Source organism: Salvelinus alpinus, chromosome 18 (assembly GCF_045679555.1).
Source record: "Salvelinus alpinus chromosome 18, SLU_Salpinus.1, whole genome shotgun sequence".
NCBI lineage: Eukaryota > Metazoa > Chordata > Actinopteri > Salmoniformes > Salmonidae > Salvelinus > Salvelinus alpinus.
In genome coordinates this window covers 43,046,915-43,060,639 of record NC_092103.1, presented here as the reverse complement: position 1 = coordinate 43,060,639, position 13,725 = coordinate 43,046,915, and the positions used below count along the sequence as shown (strand labels likewise).

The 13,725-nt window shown below is 43.0% G+C and overlaps 1 protein-coding gene across 2 annotated transcripts in view; it reads right to left on the bottom strand.

Annotated features, from left to right (window-relative positions):
* Positions 1-6,057: 6,057 nt before the first annotated feature.
* syk (spleen tyrosine kinase) overlaps positions 6,058-13,725 on the bottom strand; it is a 39,650-nt gene continuing 31,982 nt past the window's right edge. For both annotated transcript variants that reach the window (XM_071351391.1, XM_071351392.1), the window contains 5 exons: positions 12,883-13,092; positions 10,990-11,179; positions 10,131-10,271; positions 7,770-7,882; positions 6,058-6,803 (listed from right to left, as the gene is read on the bottom strand). In XM_071351391.1, the coding sequence (XP_071207492.1) occupies positions 6,728-6,803; positions 7,770-7,882; positions 10,131-10,271; positions 10,990-11,179; positions 12,883-13,092 (730 nt within the window). In that variant the 3' untranslated portion in view covers positions 6,058-6,727. The remainder of the gene's footprint in view (positions 6,804-7,769; positions 7,883-10,130; positions 10,272-10,989; positions 11,180-12,882; positions 13,093-13,725) is intronic.

The window sequence follows — 13,725 nt, the reverse complement described above, 5'->3', positions numbered from 1 at the left end:
TGTACTGAACACTACCGACTTTTCTCTGTCTCATCATGTTCCATGTTAATTCAGGTATGTAATGCGCAAAAAGTGCAATATGACTCACAAAATATTGACATAACATGGTTAACTACATAGTCCATGAGTTTGGTGATGTTTGAAGGCAATTGAAGGGAGTTTTAACTGAGTGAAAAACTGTTTTTAACCGAGTGAAAAACCCCTGCAACTTATCCAGAACACCGCAGCCCGTCTGGCATTCAACCTTCTCAAGTTCTCCCATGTCACCCCGCTCCTCCGTACACTCCATTGCCTGCCAGTCGAAGCTCGCATCCACTACAAGACCATGGCGCTTGCCTATGGAGCAACAAGAGCAACTTAAATAACATATCTGTTGTATCCCCCCCAACAAAATACAAATAAAATGCATTTGTCTTTTCCTACTAGCACTGACTTCTTTATTGAAGAAAAATTTAATTACTTCGACTGTGATATGTAGTTGTCTCACCTCGCTATCTTACGATGAATACACTAACTGTAAATCGCTCTGGATAAGAACATCTGCTAAATGACTAACATGTAAATGTAATGTGTTGTTAGCATAGCTATGCTTTAGCCATCAAAAGGGGTTTACACCCATTCAGCTGAACTCATTCCTGTGTGGACAGAGCAGTCAGGTTTAACCTAACACATGTAAAACCATCAAAGTTACCCGTTTTAGTGGAATCGTTCTAAAACCGTAGCTAAGGTAAGTGACGTGCAAGGTAAGTGACGTGCAATAGAGCCTCTGTTTCTATGATGGCTGATGTACAGTAAAACTCCAGCCCACATGTTGCAGGTGGTCCCATAACACCGTTCTACAGTTGTTTATTGATATTCTAGTTTTGTCCCTTTAGGGCACCTGTAACCCCCCCTTGCTTACCTACGTTGAAATGCTTGGAATGGTCTTCCTGTGAAACGCATTAAGCAATGCCCACGTTCATTTCTACTCCCGTCTCATGTCATGTCCTTATATTAGTTGTATAAGTAATACAGTGTGCTATACAACAAAACTGGCGACGAGGAAGAAACGTTCTCACGTTTGTGCTCATCATCTTTGGCAGAAAGTCTTGAGTTAGAAAGTCTTTTTTTTTTCGCCGTAGAAAGACGCAAACAAAACGTGGAGCTTGCCGGTCGAGTGATGCTAGCTAGCTTTTGATGTCACGGCAACGAGAGCCTCGAGGGATAGGAAGAGTTTCGCTGCGGGAGAAAGTGAAGTCAGCGTGAGTTAAAAGAAAGAAAGAAAGGGGTCTGGGAGTAAGGGACCGTCTGAAAAGTGTGAGAAAGAAAAATAAACCGAAAATGTCTTCATTGATTGGAAATATAGGAACATTTGATGAATCTGTGGAACAATGGAGTTCTTACACAGAACGTTTTGAGTACTTTGTGTTGGCAAATGGAATTAAAGCAGAAGTTGTGCCAACATTTTTGACTGTTATGGGGGGAAAAACATTCAATCTACTGCGCAGGCTAGTAACGCCTGAAAAACCAGGTGATAAATCATATGATGAAATTGTGGCTACCTTAAAAGGACATTATTCTCCCAAACCACTGATAATCGCAGAGAGATTCCGGTTTCATAAGAGAAATCAAGATGAGGGGGAATCAATCTCACAGTTTGTGGCTGTATTGAAACAGTTATCTGAACACTGTGAATTTGGGAGATCAATGAGTGACACTATACGTGATAGGTTAGTGTGTGGCATGCGCAGCTAGGCAATTCAGAAACGCCTTTTGACTGAGCGTAACTTAACATTGCAGAGAGCAATAGAAGTGAGTACGTCAATGGAAATGGCAAATAAAGACGCACAACAGCTAAGTGCATCAACCTAAGTGCATAGGGTGTCTACGAAGTTAAAAAACAAGGCAGGAGGTGGCAAGCCATGCTATCGCTGTGGGAAACCAGGTCACCAAGCAGAGGAGTGTTGGTGCAAAGACTTAGACTGCAGAAGTTGTGGGAAAAAAGGTCACATCGAACGTGCAGGTAAGAACAAAAAGACACAATCAAACAAAAGTACTGAACAAAGGAAAAGCGACTTCAGGAAGTACAAAATTAAAGTGCATGAAATGGAGCACACAGAGGATGAACAAAGTGATACCCTGTCTGAAGGGGAAGAATCTTTGCATGTCATGTCCATTTCAGACAATGGATACGGCTACTGGGTGACACCGCTACTGGATGGAAACGCAGTACAGATGCAAGTGGACACTGGAGCAGCCATATCTTTGCTGTCTGAGGCTGTATACAAGGAGAAACTACATCACCTCACACTACAGCCCACAAAGATGACGCTGAAAACATACACCGGTGAGTTTGTTCCAGTGAGAGGAAGCGTGATTGTTACAGTGGAGCTCAACAAACAGAAGGTAAAGCTACCACTCTACATTGTGAAAGGCAACCATCCAGCATTGCTAGGACGCACATGGCTGGAAAAGATCAAACTAAACTGGCAGGAAATTCACATGGTTGCAAAAGAGTACACAAACCTACAAGGGATATTGAGGAAAAACGCGGATGTGTTCAAAGGAGAACTTGGCAGTATGAAGGACATAACAGTTAAACTGACCGTGAAACCAGACAGCAAGCCAAAAAGCTTCAAAGCTAGACCTGTCCCATACGCCATAAAACCAAAAGTTGAAATTGAGCTAAACAGACTAGTCGAGAGTGGAGTATTGGATCCAGTGAATGTTAGTGAATGGGCTACACCCATTGTTCCAGTCAAAAAAAAAGATGGATCACTCAGACTCTGTGGTGATTTCACAGCTGAAAATTATCCACTACCCCTCATTGACGACCTCTTTTCTGGTTTAGCTGGAGGACAAAAATTCAGTAAGATAGACTTATGTCAGGCCTATCTACAGATGCATGTGGACCAAGTCACAAGAACTGTTGACCAGAGTGACTCACAAAGGACTGTACAGGTACCGGAGGCTTCCTTTTGGAATCACCTCAGCTCCGGCCTTGTTTCAGAGAGCTATGGACCAGATACTGAGCGGGCTCACTGGGGTCCAATGTTACCTCGATGATCTACTCATCACCGGCAAAGACGAGCAGGAGCACCTGAGAAACCTGAACGCTACACTACAGAGATTGGAGGAGTACGGTCTGAGGGTCCGGAAGGACAAATGCGGCCCTCTGTTGAGTACCTGGGCCACGTCATCGACAGTTCGGGGCTCCACAAGGCGCCATCGAAGGCGAAGGCCGTTGCGGAAGCTCCATCCCCACAGAACGTGAGTCAGCTGAGATCATTCTTAGGACTACTGACATACTACGCAAAGTTTGTGCCAAACCTAGCTAACATGAACTTTTGAACAAAAGCAAACAGTGGAAGTGGACAGACAGATGTGAGGAGGCCTTCAAGAAAGTGAAAACAGCCGTAGCTCTGTCAGAAGCCCTAACCCACTTCAATCCCAACTTGCCATTACAGTTGGCATGTGATGCATCGCCATATGGCGTTGGTGCAATTGTCTCACACATCATGCCATCAGGTGAAGAAAGGCCAATTGCTTTCGCATCACGGACCTTAAGTAAAGCCGAGAGCAATTATGCACAGATAGAGCGTGAAGCACTCGCCATTGTGTTTGGAGTTAAGAAATTTCATCAGTTTCTGTTTGGCCGACGATTCACACTGCTGACGGACCATAGACCCCTCACCTCCCTCTTTGGTCCCCACACCGGCATTCCCGTCGCTTGCAGCCAGCCGCATGCAGCGATGGGCGTAATTGTTATCTGCTCACCAGTACGATATCAAGTACAGAAGGTCTGAGCAGCACTGCAATGCAGATGGCCTCTCAAGGCTTCCCTTACCTGTCGCACACACTGAGCACTCCCAGGCTGAAATCTTCTACTTCAAGGAAGTGACGAATGCCCCAGTTACATCTGTCCAAGTGAAAATGTTCACCCACACTGATCCAGTGATATCTGAGGTCGTGGACATTGTCACTCGTAGAAAAGAAGTAGAGATGTCGGACAGCCTACAACCTTACCTAGTGAGGAGAAACGAGCTCACAGTTCAGTTTGTATGCTTGCTATGGGGTTTTCCAGTCATCATACCGCCGCCACTGAGAAGGCAGGTGCTTGAAGAACTCCATTCAGGGCACTGTGGCATGGTGTGAATGAAGGAGATTGCACGCAGCTACTTTTGGTGGCCAGGTCTGGACGCAGCTATCGAAGACAAGGTCAAGTCATGTTCTGCATGTCAAAAGATGAGGAACATGCCTCAGCTAGCGCCACTACACCCATGGGACTTCCCAGAGGAGCCTTGGCAGCAAGTCCACATAGACTATGCAGGCCCACTGGAGGATTGTATGTTCTTAGTCGTAGTTGACGCACACAGTAAATGGCCTGAGGTCACAGTGATGAAGAGCACCTCAGCGGAGAGAACCATCGAAGAGCTACGGTCAATCTTCAGTCGCTTCGGCTTGCCAACGCAACTCGTTAGTTATAATGGCACCCAACTGGTGTCTGAAGAGTTCCGGTCATTCATGGAAGCAAATGGAATTCAACACATCAAGTCAGCGCCGTATCACCCTGCAACGAACGGCCTCGCTGAAAGGTTTGTCCAAACGATGAAGCAAGCTTTAAAATCATCACAAGGGAACGGCTCCCTCAATAGGCGTCTAAACACCTTCCTGTTAACCTACAGAAACACTCCCCACGCTACAACCAGTGGCACCCGCGTCAGCCATGATGAAAAGACAGCTTCGCACGCGACTCGACCTCCCGAGACCTCCAAAGACGAAACAGGTTGTACAGACACAACAGCGAGCACAGGTGGAGAGACGGAGAAAAGCAAAATACAGAAGCTTCATGGCTGGAGAGAGAGTTCTTGCTCGGAACTACTGCAAAGGTCCAAAGTGGATACCAGCCACAGTGGTTGTACAAACAGGGCCTGTGTCCTACACAGTTCACACACCGGAAAACATCATCTGGAGGAGACACGTGGATCAACTGTTGCCAGGAACCAACCTCAGAGATGACTCATGTCAAGTGACAAACCAAGATCAGCTACTGGAGACCTACCATGACTACGAGCCATCACCTGAACATCCACTGCAGCAACCTACAAATGTGGAAAGTGCTCCAGACTTACGCAGGGTACTGTTGCACCCCAGTCTGGGCATACACCATCACCACTCAGACTCAGAGATAATGTGACTGTAGACTCACCTGTACGTCGTCATTACCCTGCAAGAGAAAGACGACCCCCTGACAGGTTGACTATTTAGTTCAGACTAACCTCCGGCATTGGGGCAGAATACACCCCAGGGAACTGAGGCAGTCTACCCTCTTTCCCTTATTTAGAAAAGGTTATTCTGAAAAGTTCATTTATTTACATTAAGAGAATTTATGTTAAAAAGAAAACAGTGAATATTTACTTTTTCCTTATGAGTCATCAAAGGTAAAGGGGGAGGAATATGTTGTGTATTGATATTCTAGTTTTGTCCCTTTAAGGCACCTGTAACCCCCCCTTGCTTACCTACGTTGAAATGCTTGGAATGTTCTTCCTGTGAAACGCATTAAACAATGCCCACGTTAATTTCTACTCATGTCATGTCCTTATATTAGTTGTATAATTAATACAGTGTGCTATACAACAACAGTATATGACAATATATTTTAGAATTCAATTGCCATGTATAAAACACAAAAGTACAGCAATGCATATTAATAGAGCAGTGCTTTTTAATTTTGTTCAGTCGGTGATGTTGAATGTTCTCCCTCGGTTCTATTTCTTGTCAAATCAATTCAAAGACAGTGAGACAGTTTAGAATAATTGTATTGATTCATTTTTTTAGCACTAATTATAATTCTCATCAGTGAATGTATTTAACCAGAAAGTAATAATTTACATCAGATATATCTTCGCCCGTTGGATTATACAATATGTGCCAGGATGAGGAAAACAGAACATAACATCCTGAGGAAAATGTGGAAGCATTTTGATACATAACTCCAGTAGAATCATGAAATAAAAAATATTTATAAATGTCAATAAAGAGAAGTAAAAAAAGTAATGATAAAAGAAATACAAAACATCAGGCTCCTTGTTTTATTGTAAATTCAATATTGATTGAGAAGAAAAAAAGATTTCCAGTAAATTAAACAGAACAAAAGAATCTTCAAAGCTCTTCTATGTCCTGGCACCCCAATTGTGGAACCAGCTTCCCCCTGAAGCTAGGACAGCAAGAGTCCCTGCCCAACTTCCCAAAAACACTACCTCTTCAAAGATTACCTTAAATAATCCCACAACATCCCTCCTCCCACAATAGTTTATTCCCCCTTACAAGCTTTGCTGATAGCTACTTTACTGAGGAAAAATGTACTTATGTAGTTGTCCCACATAGCTATCACATAGATGAACGCACTAACTAAGTCGCTCTGGATAACAACGTCTGCTAAATGACAAAAATATTAATGTGTGTTTCAATCAAGTGGTTTTAAATATATTTTTCTTTACTTTCCAACATTGTTTAAAACTGATGTTTGTAATCAATTTACAATATGTTCAAACTTTAAATCTATACTGATCAGGTTTCTCGGTTTTAATAACACTTTTTAATGAGAGGAACTCCCAAGAAGCTACCGGTGCCAAGAGCAAAACACTAGCACCCCCCCCCCCCCCCCCCCCCCACAGCAGACAGTATCTCCTGAGGTCCAGAGTCAAATGCTCTATACACTCCACTGGTTACTGATTGAGGTGACCGATCATTGTGACGATATGTCATAGTAGTAATCCCTCAGTCTCGGCTCAACAATCGCAAATCCAGGCCTTTCATCCGCCCTGTAGGAGATAAACAAACGATAAGTACACAGTATAGTGTACTATACCAGAGCCATAGCATCAACAAGATGCCAGATAAGCAACAATAATATCCAGATAGTCATTTCCACTTTTGCCTCAGAACAGTGGTGTAAATTACTTAAGTATAAATACTTTTAAGTACTACTTAAGTAGTTTTTTTTTGGTATCTGTACTTTACTATTTATATTTCTGACAACTTTTACTTTTACTCCACTACATTCTTAAATAAAATAATGTACTTTTTACTCCATATACTTTTCCTGATACCTAAAAGTAATTGTTACATTTAGAATGCTAAAGCAGGACAGAATTATGGCACCTGTCAATATAACACTTTGCCATCCCTACTGCCTCTGATCTGGCAGACTCACTAAACACAAATACTGTGTTTGTAAATGATGTCTGAGTGTGCCCCTGTCTCCGTAATTAAAAATAATACACAAATTGTGCCGTCTGGTTTGCTTTATATCAGGAATTTGATGTATAGCATTTACTTTAACTTTGTATGAAAATGATGTACTTTTTCTACCACTGTACTTACGTACAATTAAAACCAGATACTTTTAGACTTACTCAAGTAGTATTTTACTGGGTAACTCACTTTTACTTGAGTCATTTTCTGTTAAGGTATCTTTACTTTTACTCAAGTATGACAATTGAGTAGTTTTTCCCACCACTGCCTCAGAACACAATATTGCTTGTAAGTTATGGGATAGTTCTGCTATCTCCCTTTCTCCATTGTCATACTGTATGGAAACTGTAACAAGGTTTTGGATTATATTTTCTTCCCACAGATAGAACAGGGTTTTAGAAGAAACTGTAGCCTAAGGTCAGTGTTAGATTTGACCTCCTAACTACTGAACCAAGGCTAGATATTATTCATACTCATAGTTATAATTCTCTTCTGATTCTAGATCTGTAATTTGGGCTCCCTTCCTCACTCACTTGTATGTCCAGCACTTATTCATGAGGTCATACATCTCCGCGGGACAGTTGGGGGGGATGTCCATGCGCTCACCATTCTCGATCATCTGGATCACCTCATTTCCTTTCATGCCCTGGGGGGAACAGAGGGTGACATGATGACACCACTCACACACTGATGGCATACCAGACAGAGGCAGTCCCAAATGGCACCCTATTCCCTACGTAGTGCACTACTTTTAACCAGGGCTCTAGTTTAAATGTAGTGCGCTACTTTTGACCAGGGCTCTAGTTTAAATGGCACCCTATTCACCCTTTTAAAAGCAGTGCACTACGTAGTGAATAGGGTGCCATTTTGGGACACAGACAGACGTGTTGCAAAAGTGCTTAGACTGACTGCTACTACACAACAGGGGACTCAGACTATTAGAATAAGCCATCGCTTAATGTGTCATTATGTCAAATAAAGGCCCAAGGATGTGTTGTTCTCCCTGTATACACTGAGTGTACAAAACATTAAGAACACCTTCCTAATACTGAGTTGTACTGAACCCCCCCCCCCCGTGTTTGGCCTTCAGAACAGCCTCAATACGTCGGGGCATGGACTCTACAAGGCGTTGAAAGCTTTCCAAAGGGATACTGGCCCATGTTGACTCCAATGCTTCCCACTGTTGTGTCAAGTTAGCTGGATGTCCTTTGGGTGGATGACCATTCTTGATACACACAGGAAACTGTTGAGCTTGAAAAACCCAGCAGTGTTGCAATTCTTGATACAAACCGGTGCGTCACCATTACCATACCGTTCAAAGGCATTCACCCTCTGACTGGCACACATACACAATCCATGTCTCAATTGTCTCAAGGTTTAACAATCCTTCTTTAACCTGTCTCCTCCCCTTCATCTACACTGATTGAAGTGGATTTAACAAGTGAAATCAATGAGGGATCATAGCTTTCACCTGGATTCACCTGGTCAGTTTATGTCATGGAAAGAGCAGGTGTCCTTAATGTTTTGTACAGTCAGTATAAAAACTGAATTATTTCATCCTAGTCCTAGAGACCCACAGGGGGGCAGGCTTTTGTTCCAACGCAGTAGGTCTACTAGCATGCCTGCCTCTACTAATCTGGGGTTAGATGACAGTAGGTCTACTAGCATGTCTGCCTCTACTAATCTGGGGTTAGATGACAGTAGGTCTACTAGCATGTCTGCCTCTACTAATCTGGGGTTAGATGACAGTAGGTCTACTAGCATGCCTGCCTCTACTAATCTGGGGTTAGATGACAGTAGGTCTACTAGCATGCCTACCTCTACTAATCTGGGGTTAGATGACAGTAGGTCTACTAGCATGCCTGCCTCTACTAATCTGGGGTTAGATGACAGTAGGTCTACTAGCATGTCTGCCTCTACTAATCTGGGGTTAGATGACAGTAGGTCTACTAGCATGCCTGCCTCTACTAATCTGGGGTTAGATGACAGTAGGTCTACTAGCATGCCTGCTTCTACTAATCTGGGGTTAGATGACAGTAGGTCTACTAGCATGCCTGCTTCTACTAATCTGGGGTTAGATGACAGTAGGTCTACTAGCATGCCTGCCTCTACTAATCTGGGGTTAGACGATTGTCGAAGCATGATTATAAAATAACCCTTTATGAAAATGATTTAAATAACAAAGTAACAACCAATGTACTAGGTAATGTATCTTGTATGGTGACGTAATGTACCTTGTATGGTGATGTAATGTACCTTGTATGGTGAAGTAATGTACCTTGTATGGTGATGTAATGTACCTTGTATGGTGACGTAATGTACCTTGTACGGTGACGTAATGTACCTTGTACGGTGACGTAATGTACCTTGTATGGTGATGTAATGTACCTTGTATGGTGATGTAATGTACCTTGTACGGTGATGTAATGTACCTTGTATGGTGATGTAATGTACCTTGTATGGTGATGTAATGTATCTTGTATGGTGACGTAATGTACCTTGTACGGTGACGTAATGTACCTTGTACGGTGACGTAATGTACCTTGTATGGTGATGTAATGTACCTTGTATGGTGATGTAATGTACCTTGTATGGTGATGTAATGTACCTTGTACGGTGATGTAATGTACCTTGTATGGTGACGTAATGTACCTTGTATGGTGATGTAATGTACCTTGTATGGTGATGTAATGTACCTTGTATGGTGATGTAATGTACCTTGTATGGTGACGTAATGTACCTTGTATGGTGATGTAATGTACCTTGTATGGTGATGTAATGTACCTTGTATGGTGATGTAATGTACCTTGTATGGTGACGTAATGTACCTTGTACGGTGATGTAATGTACCTTGTATGGTGACGTAATGTACCTTGTATGGTGACATACTGTACCTTGTATGGTTTCATCCCTAGCGTGTACGCCTCCCACATCAGGACCCCAAAGCTCCACACGTCACTCTTACAGGAGAACTTGAAATAGTTCATACACTCTGGGGCGTACCATTTCACTGGCCACTTCCCATGGCCTTTTGCCTAGAGAACAGGGTCGAATCAAACATCAGGGAATGGATTAATCCTAACCCTAGAGAGCAGGGTCGAATCAAACATCAGGGAATGGATTAATCCTAACCCTAGAGAGCAGGGTCGAATCAAACATCAGGGAATGGATTAATCCTAACCCTAGAGAGCAGGGTCGAATCAAACATCAGGGAATGGATTAATCCTAACCCTAGAGAGCAGGGTCGAATCAAACATCAGGGAATGGATTTCAGTTTCCCCTCCCCACTCAGACCACTGACTGGCAGTCCTAGCTAAATTCTTGCTTGAGAAATTGCTCTTTGCTAAGAAGCTATTTTTGTTTGTTTTTATTCAAAATTGTCAAAAAATAATCACAGTAAGGTATCTACTTGTTCTTCAGAAATGATTTTATATTGAAATTACTGTAGAACTGTTCACCCGACTGTCATTGTGGACAGAGTCTCTCTTGAAATATGCTTTTATCTGGATCAAGAAAGGTTCAATAGAGTTTTCCTAGAGTTCATGATGGTCAAAACTCAGTTGATGTGCCAATCATTTCCTCTTTTAGGATAACTTTTTAGGAGTTCCAAACTCCTTTCATACTGTATTCGATCGATCTGACAGGACAATTAGAAATAAAAATCGGGGATAGACTTTAGAAGATGAGGCACAGACAGTCTGAACTTCGCCAAGGGTTTAAGGGGACGACAATAATTATATCTGAATTGAATACCTTATAGTAGTTCTCCTCCTCTGTGAGAGCCTTGGACAGACCAAAGTCGCTGATCTTGGCATAGTGCTGGGTGACCAGCAGCACGTTCCTGGCCGCAAGGTCCCTGTGCACAAAGTTGTGCTCCTCCAGGTACTTCATGCCCATAGAAACCTGGTGCACCAGCTCTGTGATGTTCTTAATGGAGATCTGTCTGTGGACAGGATCAATGGCTGTAAGTGACACTGAACACTGAATTATACTGTATCTCAGGTGTAAAACTCCAGTCCTCGAGGACCGAGTGTCTGCAGGTTTTCACTTCTCCCTTCTACTTAATTGATCAATTAAGGTCCCTGATGAGTTAGGAACTCCCCTCACCTGATTATCTAGGTCTTAATTGATGAGTTAGGAACTCCCCTCACCTGGTTTAGGTCTAAATTGATAAGTTAGCAACTCCCCTCACCTGTTTGTCTAGGTCTTAATTGATGAGTTAGAAACTCCCCTCACCTGGTTGTCTAGGTCTTAATTGATGAGTTAGGAACTCCCCTCACCTGTTTGTCTAGGTCTTAATTGATGAGTTAGAAACTCCCCTCACCTGGTTGTCTAGGTCTTAATGGATGAGTTAGGAACTCCTCTCACCTGGTTGTCTAGGTCTTAATTGATGAGTTAGAAACTCCCCTCACCTGGTTGTCTAGGTCTTAATTGATTAGTTAGGAACTCCCCTCAGCTGGTTGTCTAGGTCTTAATTGATGAGTTAGGAACTCCCCTCAGCTGGTTGTCTAGGTCTTAATTGATGAGTTAGGAACTCCCCTCAGCTGGTCGTCTAGGTCTTAATTGATGAGTTAGGAACTCCCCTCACCTGGTTGTCTAGGTCTTAATTGATGAGTTAGGAACTCCCCTCATCTGGTTGTCTAGGTCTTAATTGATGAGTTAGGAACTCCCCTCACCTGGTTGTCTAGGTCTCAGTTGATGAATTAGGAACTCCCCTCACCTGGTTGTCTAGGTCTCAATGGATGAGTTAGGAACTCCCCTCACCTGGTTGTCTAGGTCTTAATTGATGAGTTAGGAACTCCCCTCACCTGGTTGTCTAGGTCTTAATTGATGAGTTAGGAACTCCCCTCACCTGGTTGTCTAGGTCTCAGTTGATGAGTTAGGAACTCCCCTCACCTGGTTGTCTAGGTCTTAATTGATGAGTTAGGAACTCCCCTCACCTGGTTGTCTAGGTCTTAATTGATTAGTTAGGAACTCCCCTCACCTGGTTGTCTAGGACTTAATTGGACACAAATTGAAAGGAAAAAACAAAAACCAGCAGACACTAGGCCCTCCATGGAATGAGTTTGACACCTCTGTGTGTAGCTCTAAGATTACGGTTTTGGGTTCTAAGGGAGAGGGAAGGAAGAAATCCCTTAGAACCCAACATCAAATATCACTTGTACGCCGGCCAGCTTCACCATTTAGCCAGCTTCGCATAAATGTTAACGATCTGTCATGAAAGGCTGGAAGTAATATTGGAGTGGGAAGGTTGTGATATGTAAATGGTATTAGTGAAGACAGGATGTTTAACCATATTGGTGTATAGGGTGCTAGCCTAGGAGGCTGAGGCGTGGTCCTGTGGCCCATTGTGACATAGCTACGTGGCTCTGCAACCCCCATCTGCAGGGGTTGAACAGCCTGACCGCGCACCTCCCAAAGATTCTGCATAGGCGGCTGCCATTCAACTACTTAAATGTGATGACGGATAAATAGCTTTAGCCGCGGTGAGAACTCGAAAAGTATGAATGCCAACAGACACATATTCTAGAACAAATTCGGTTTGGATGTTTAAAAACGTAGGTTTGGGATTTGGCCTTACACCATAATTGTCAGACTGATGGAAGTACAGTACTACCGAAGAGTGAGACTGACTGGGGAACTTACTTGTGCCTCTGGAGGTACTTGTGGAGCGGCCCCAGTTCGGCCAGCTCCATGACCAGCATGAGGCTCTCGGCCTCGCAGATGCCGATCATGCGGACGATGTAGGGGTTGTCCAGCTGCTGCATGACGTTGGCTTCCCGCAGCATCTCCTCCTTCACTGCTGGGTTGTTGTCGTCATTCTTCAGGATCTTCACTGCCACCGGCTTCTCTGTCCTGGGGAGATGGAGAGATGACATCACTGCTTAGTGGAAAGCTAATGGCCAGCATATTTTTTATGATGATGTTGACGTGATGTTTTTGAGAATGTGCATTGTGCACTTTACTTACCTTCTATGTAACTTTGTACTATTGTTGCTGCTAATGTTGATAATTAGTATTGGTATATTTACAGTATTTTGATGGCTGCCATGCCTGAAGCACTAGCATTGTATGTAGTACCTTTGTGTGCAGTATCTCAATATCATTGTGATTTAATGTGTTTTTTAAAATATGTTTTTTTTTACATCTCATGTGCTCCTTGATGCAAAACCAATTTCCCTCTGGGATAAATAAAGTTGAAACTTGAATTTGAAGCTAGCTACTTTATAGCCAACTGAAATACTAGCTGTTACATACAAGTTTAGCAGTTATAGTTTTGTTATTTTTTTTCTTTACCTTTATTTTGACAGGGAGGGATGCTATTAGTGACATCAATAATTTCAGGTTATTTCCCCAATGTGTGAGGCTAGCTAGTTGTCTGACCTCTGCTGCAGCATACTAGCTAGCAGTGTTGTGGGCAAGTCTACAGTCGTTCTCAAGACCACAAATTGAGTGTCTCGGTCTTGTCTTGGTGTCAGATACATTTTT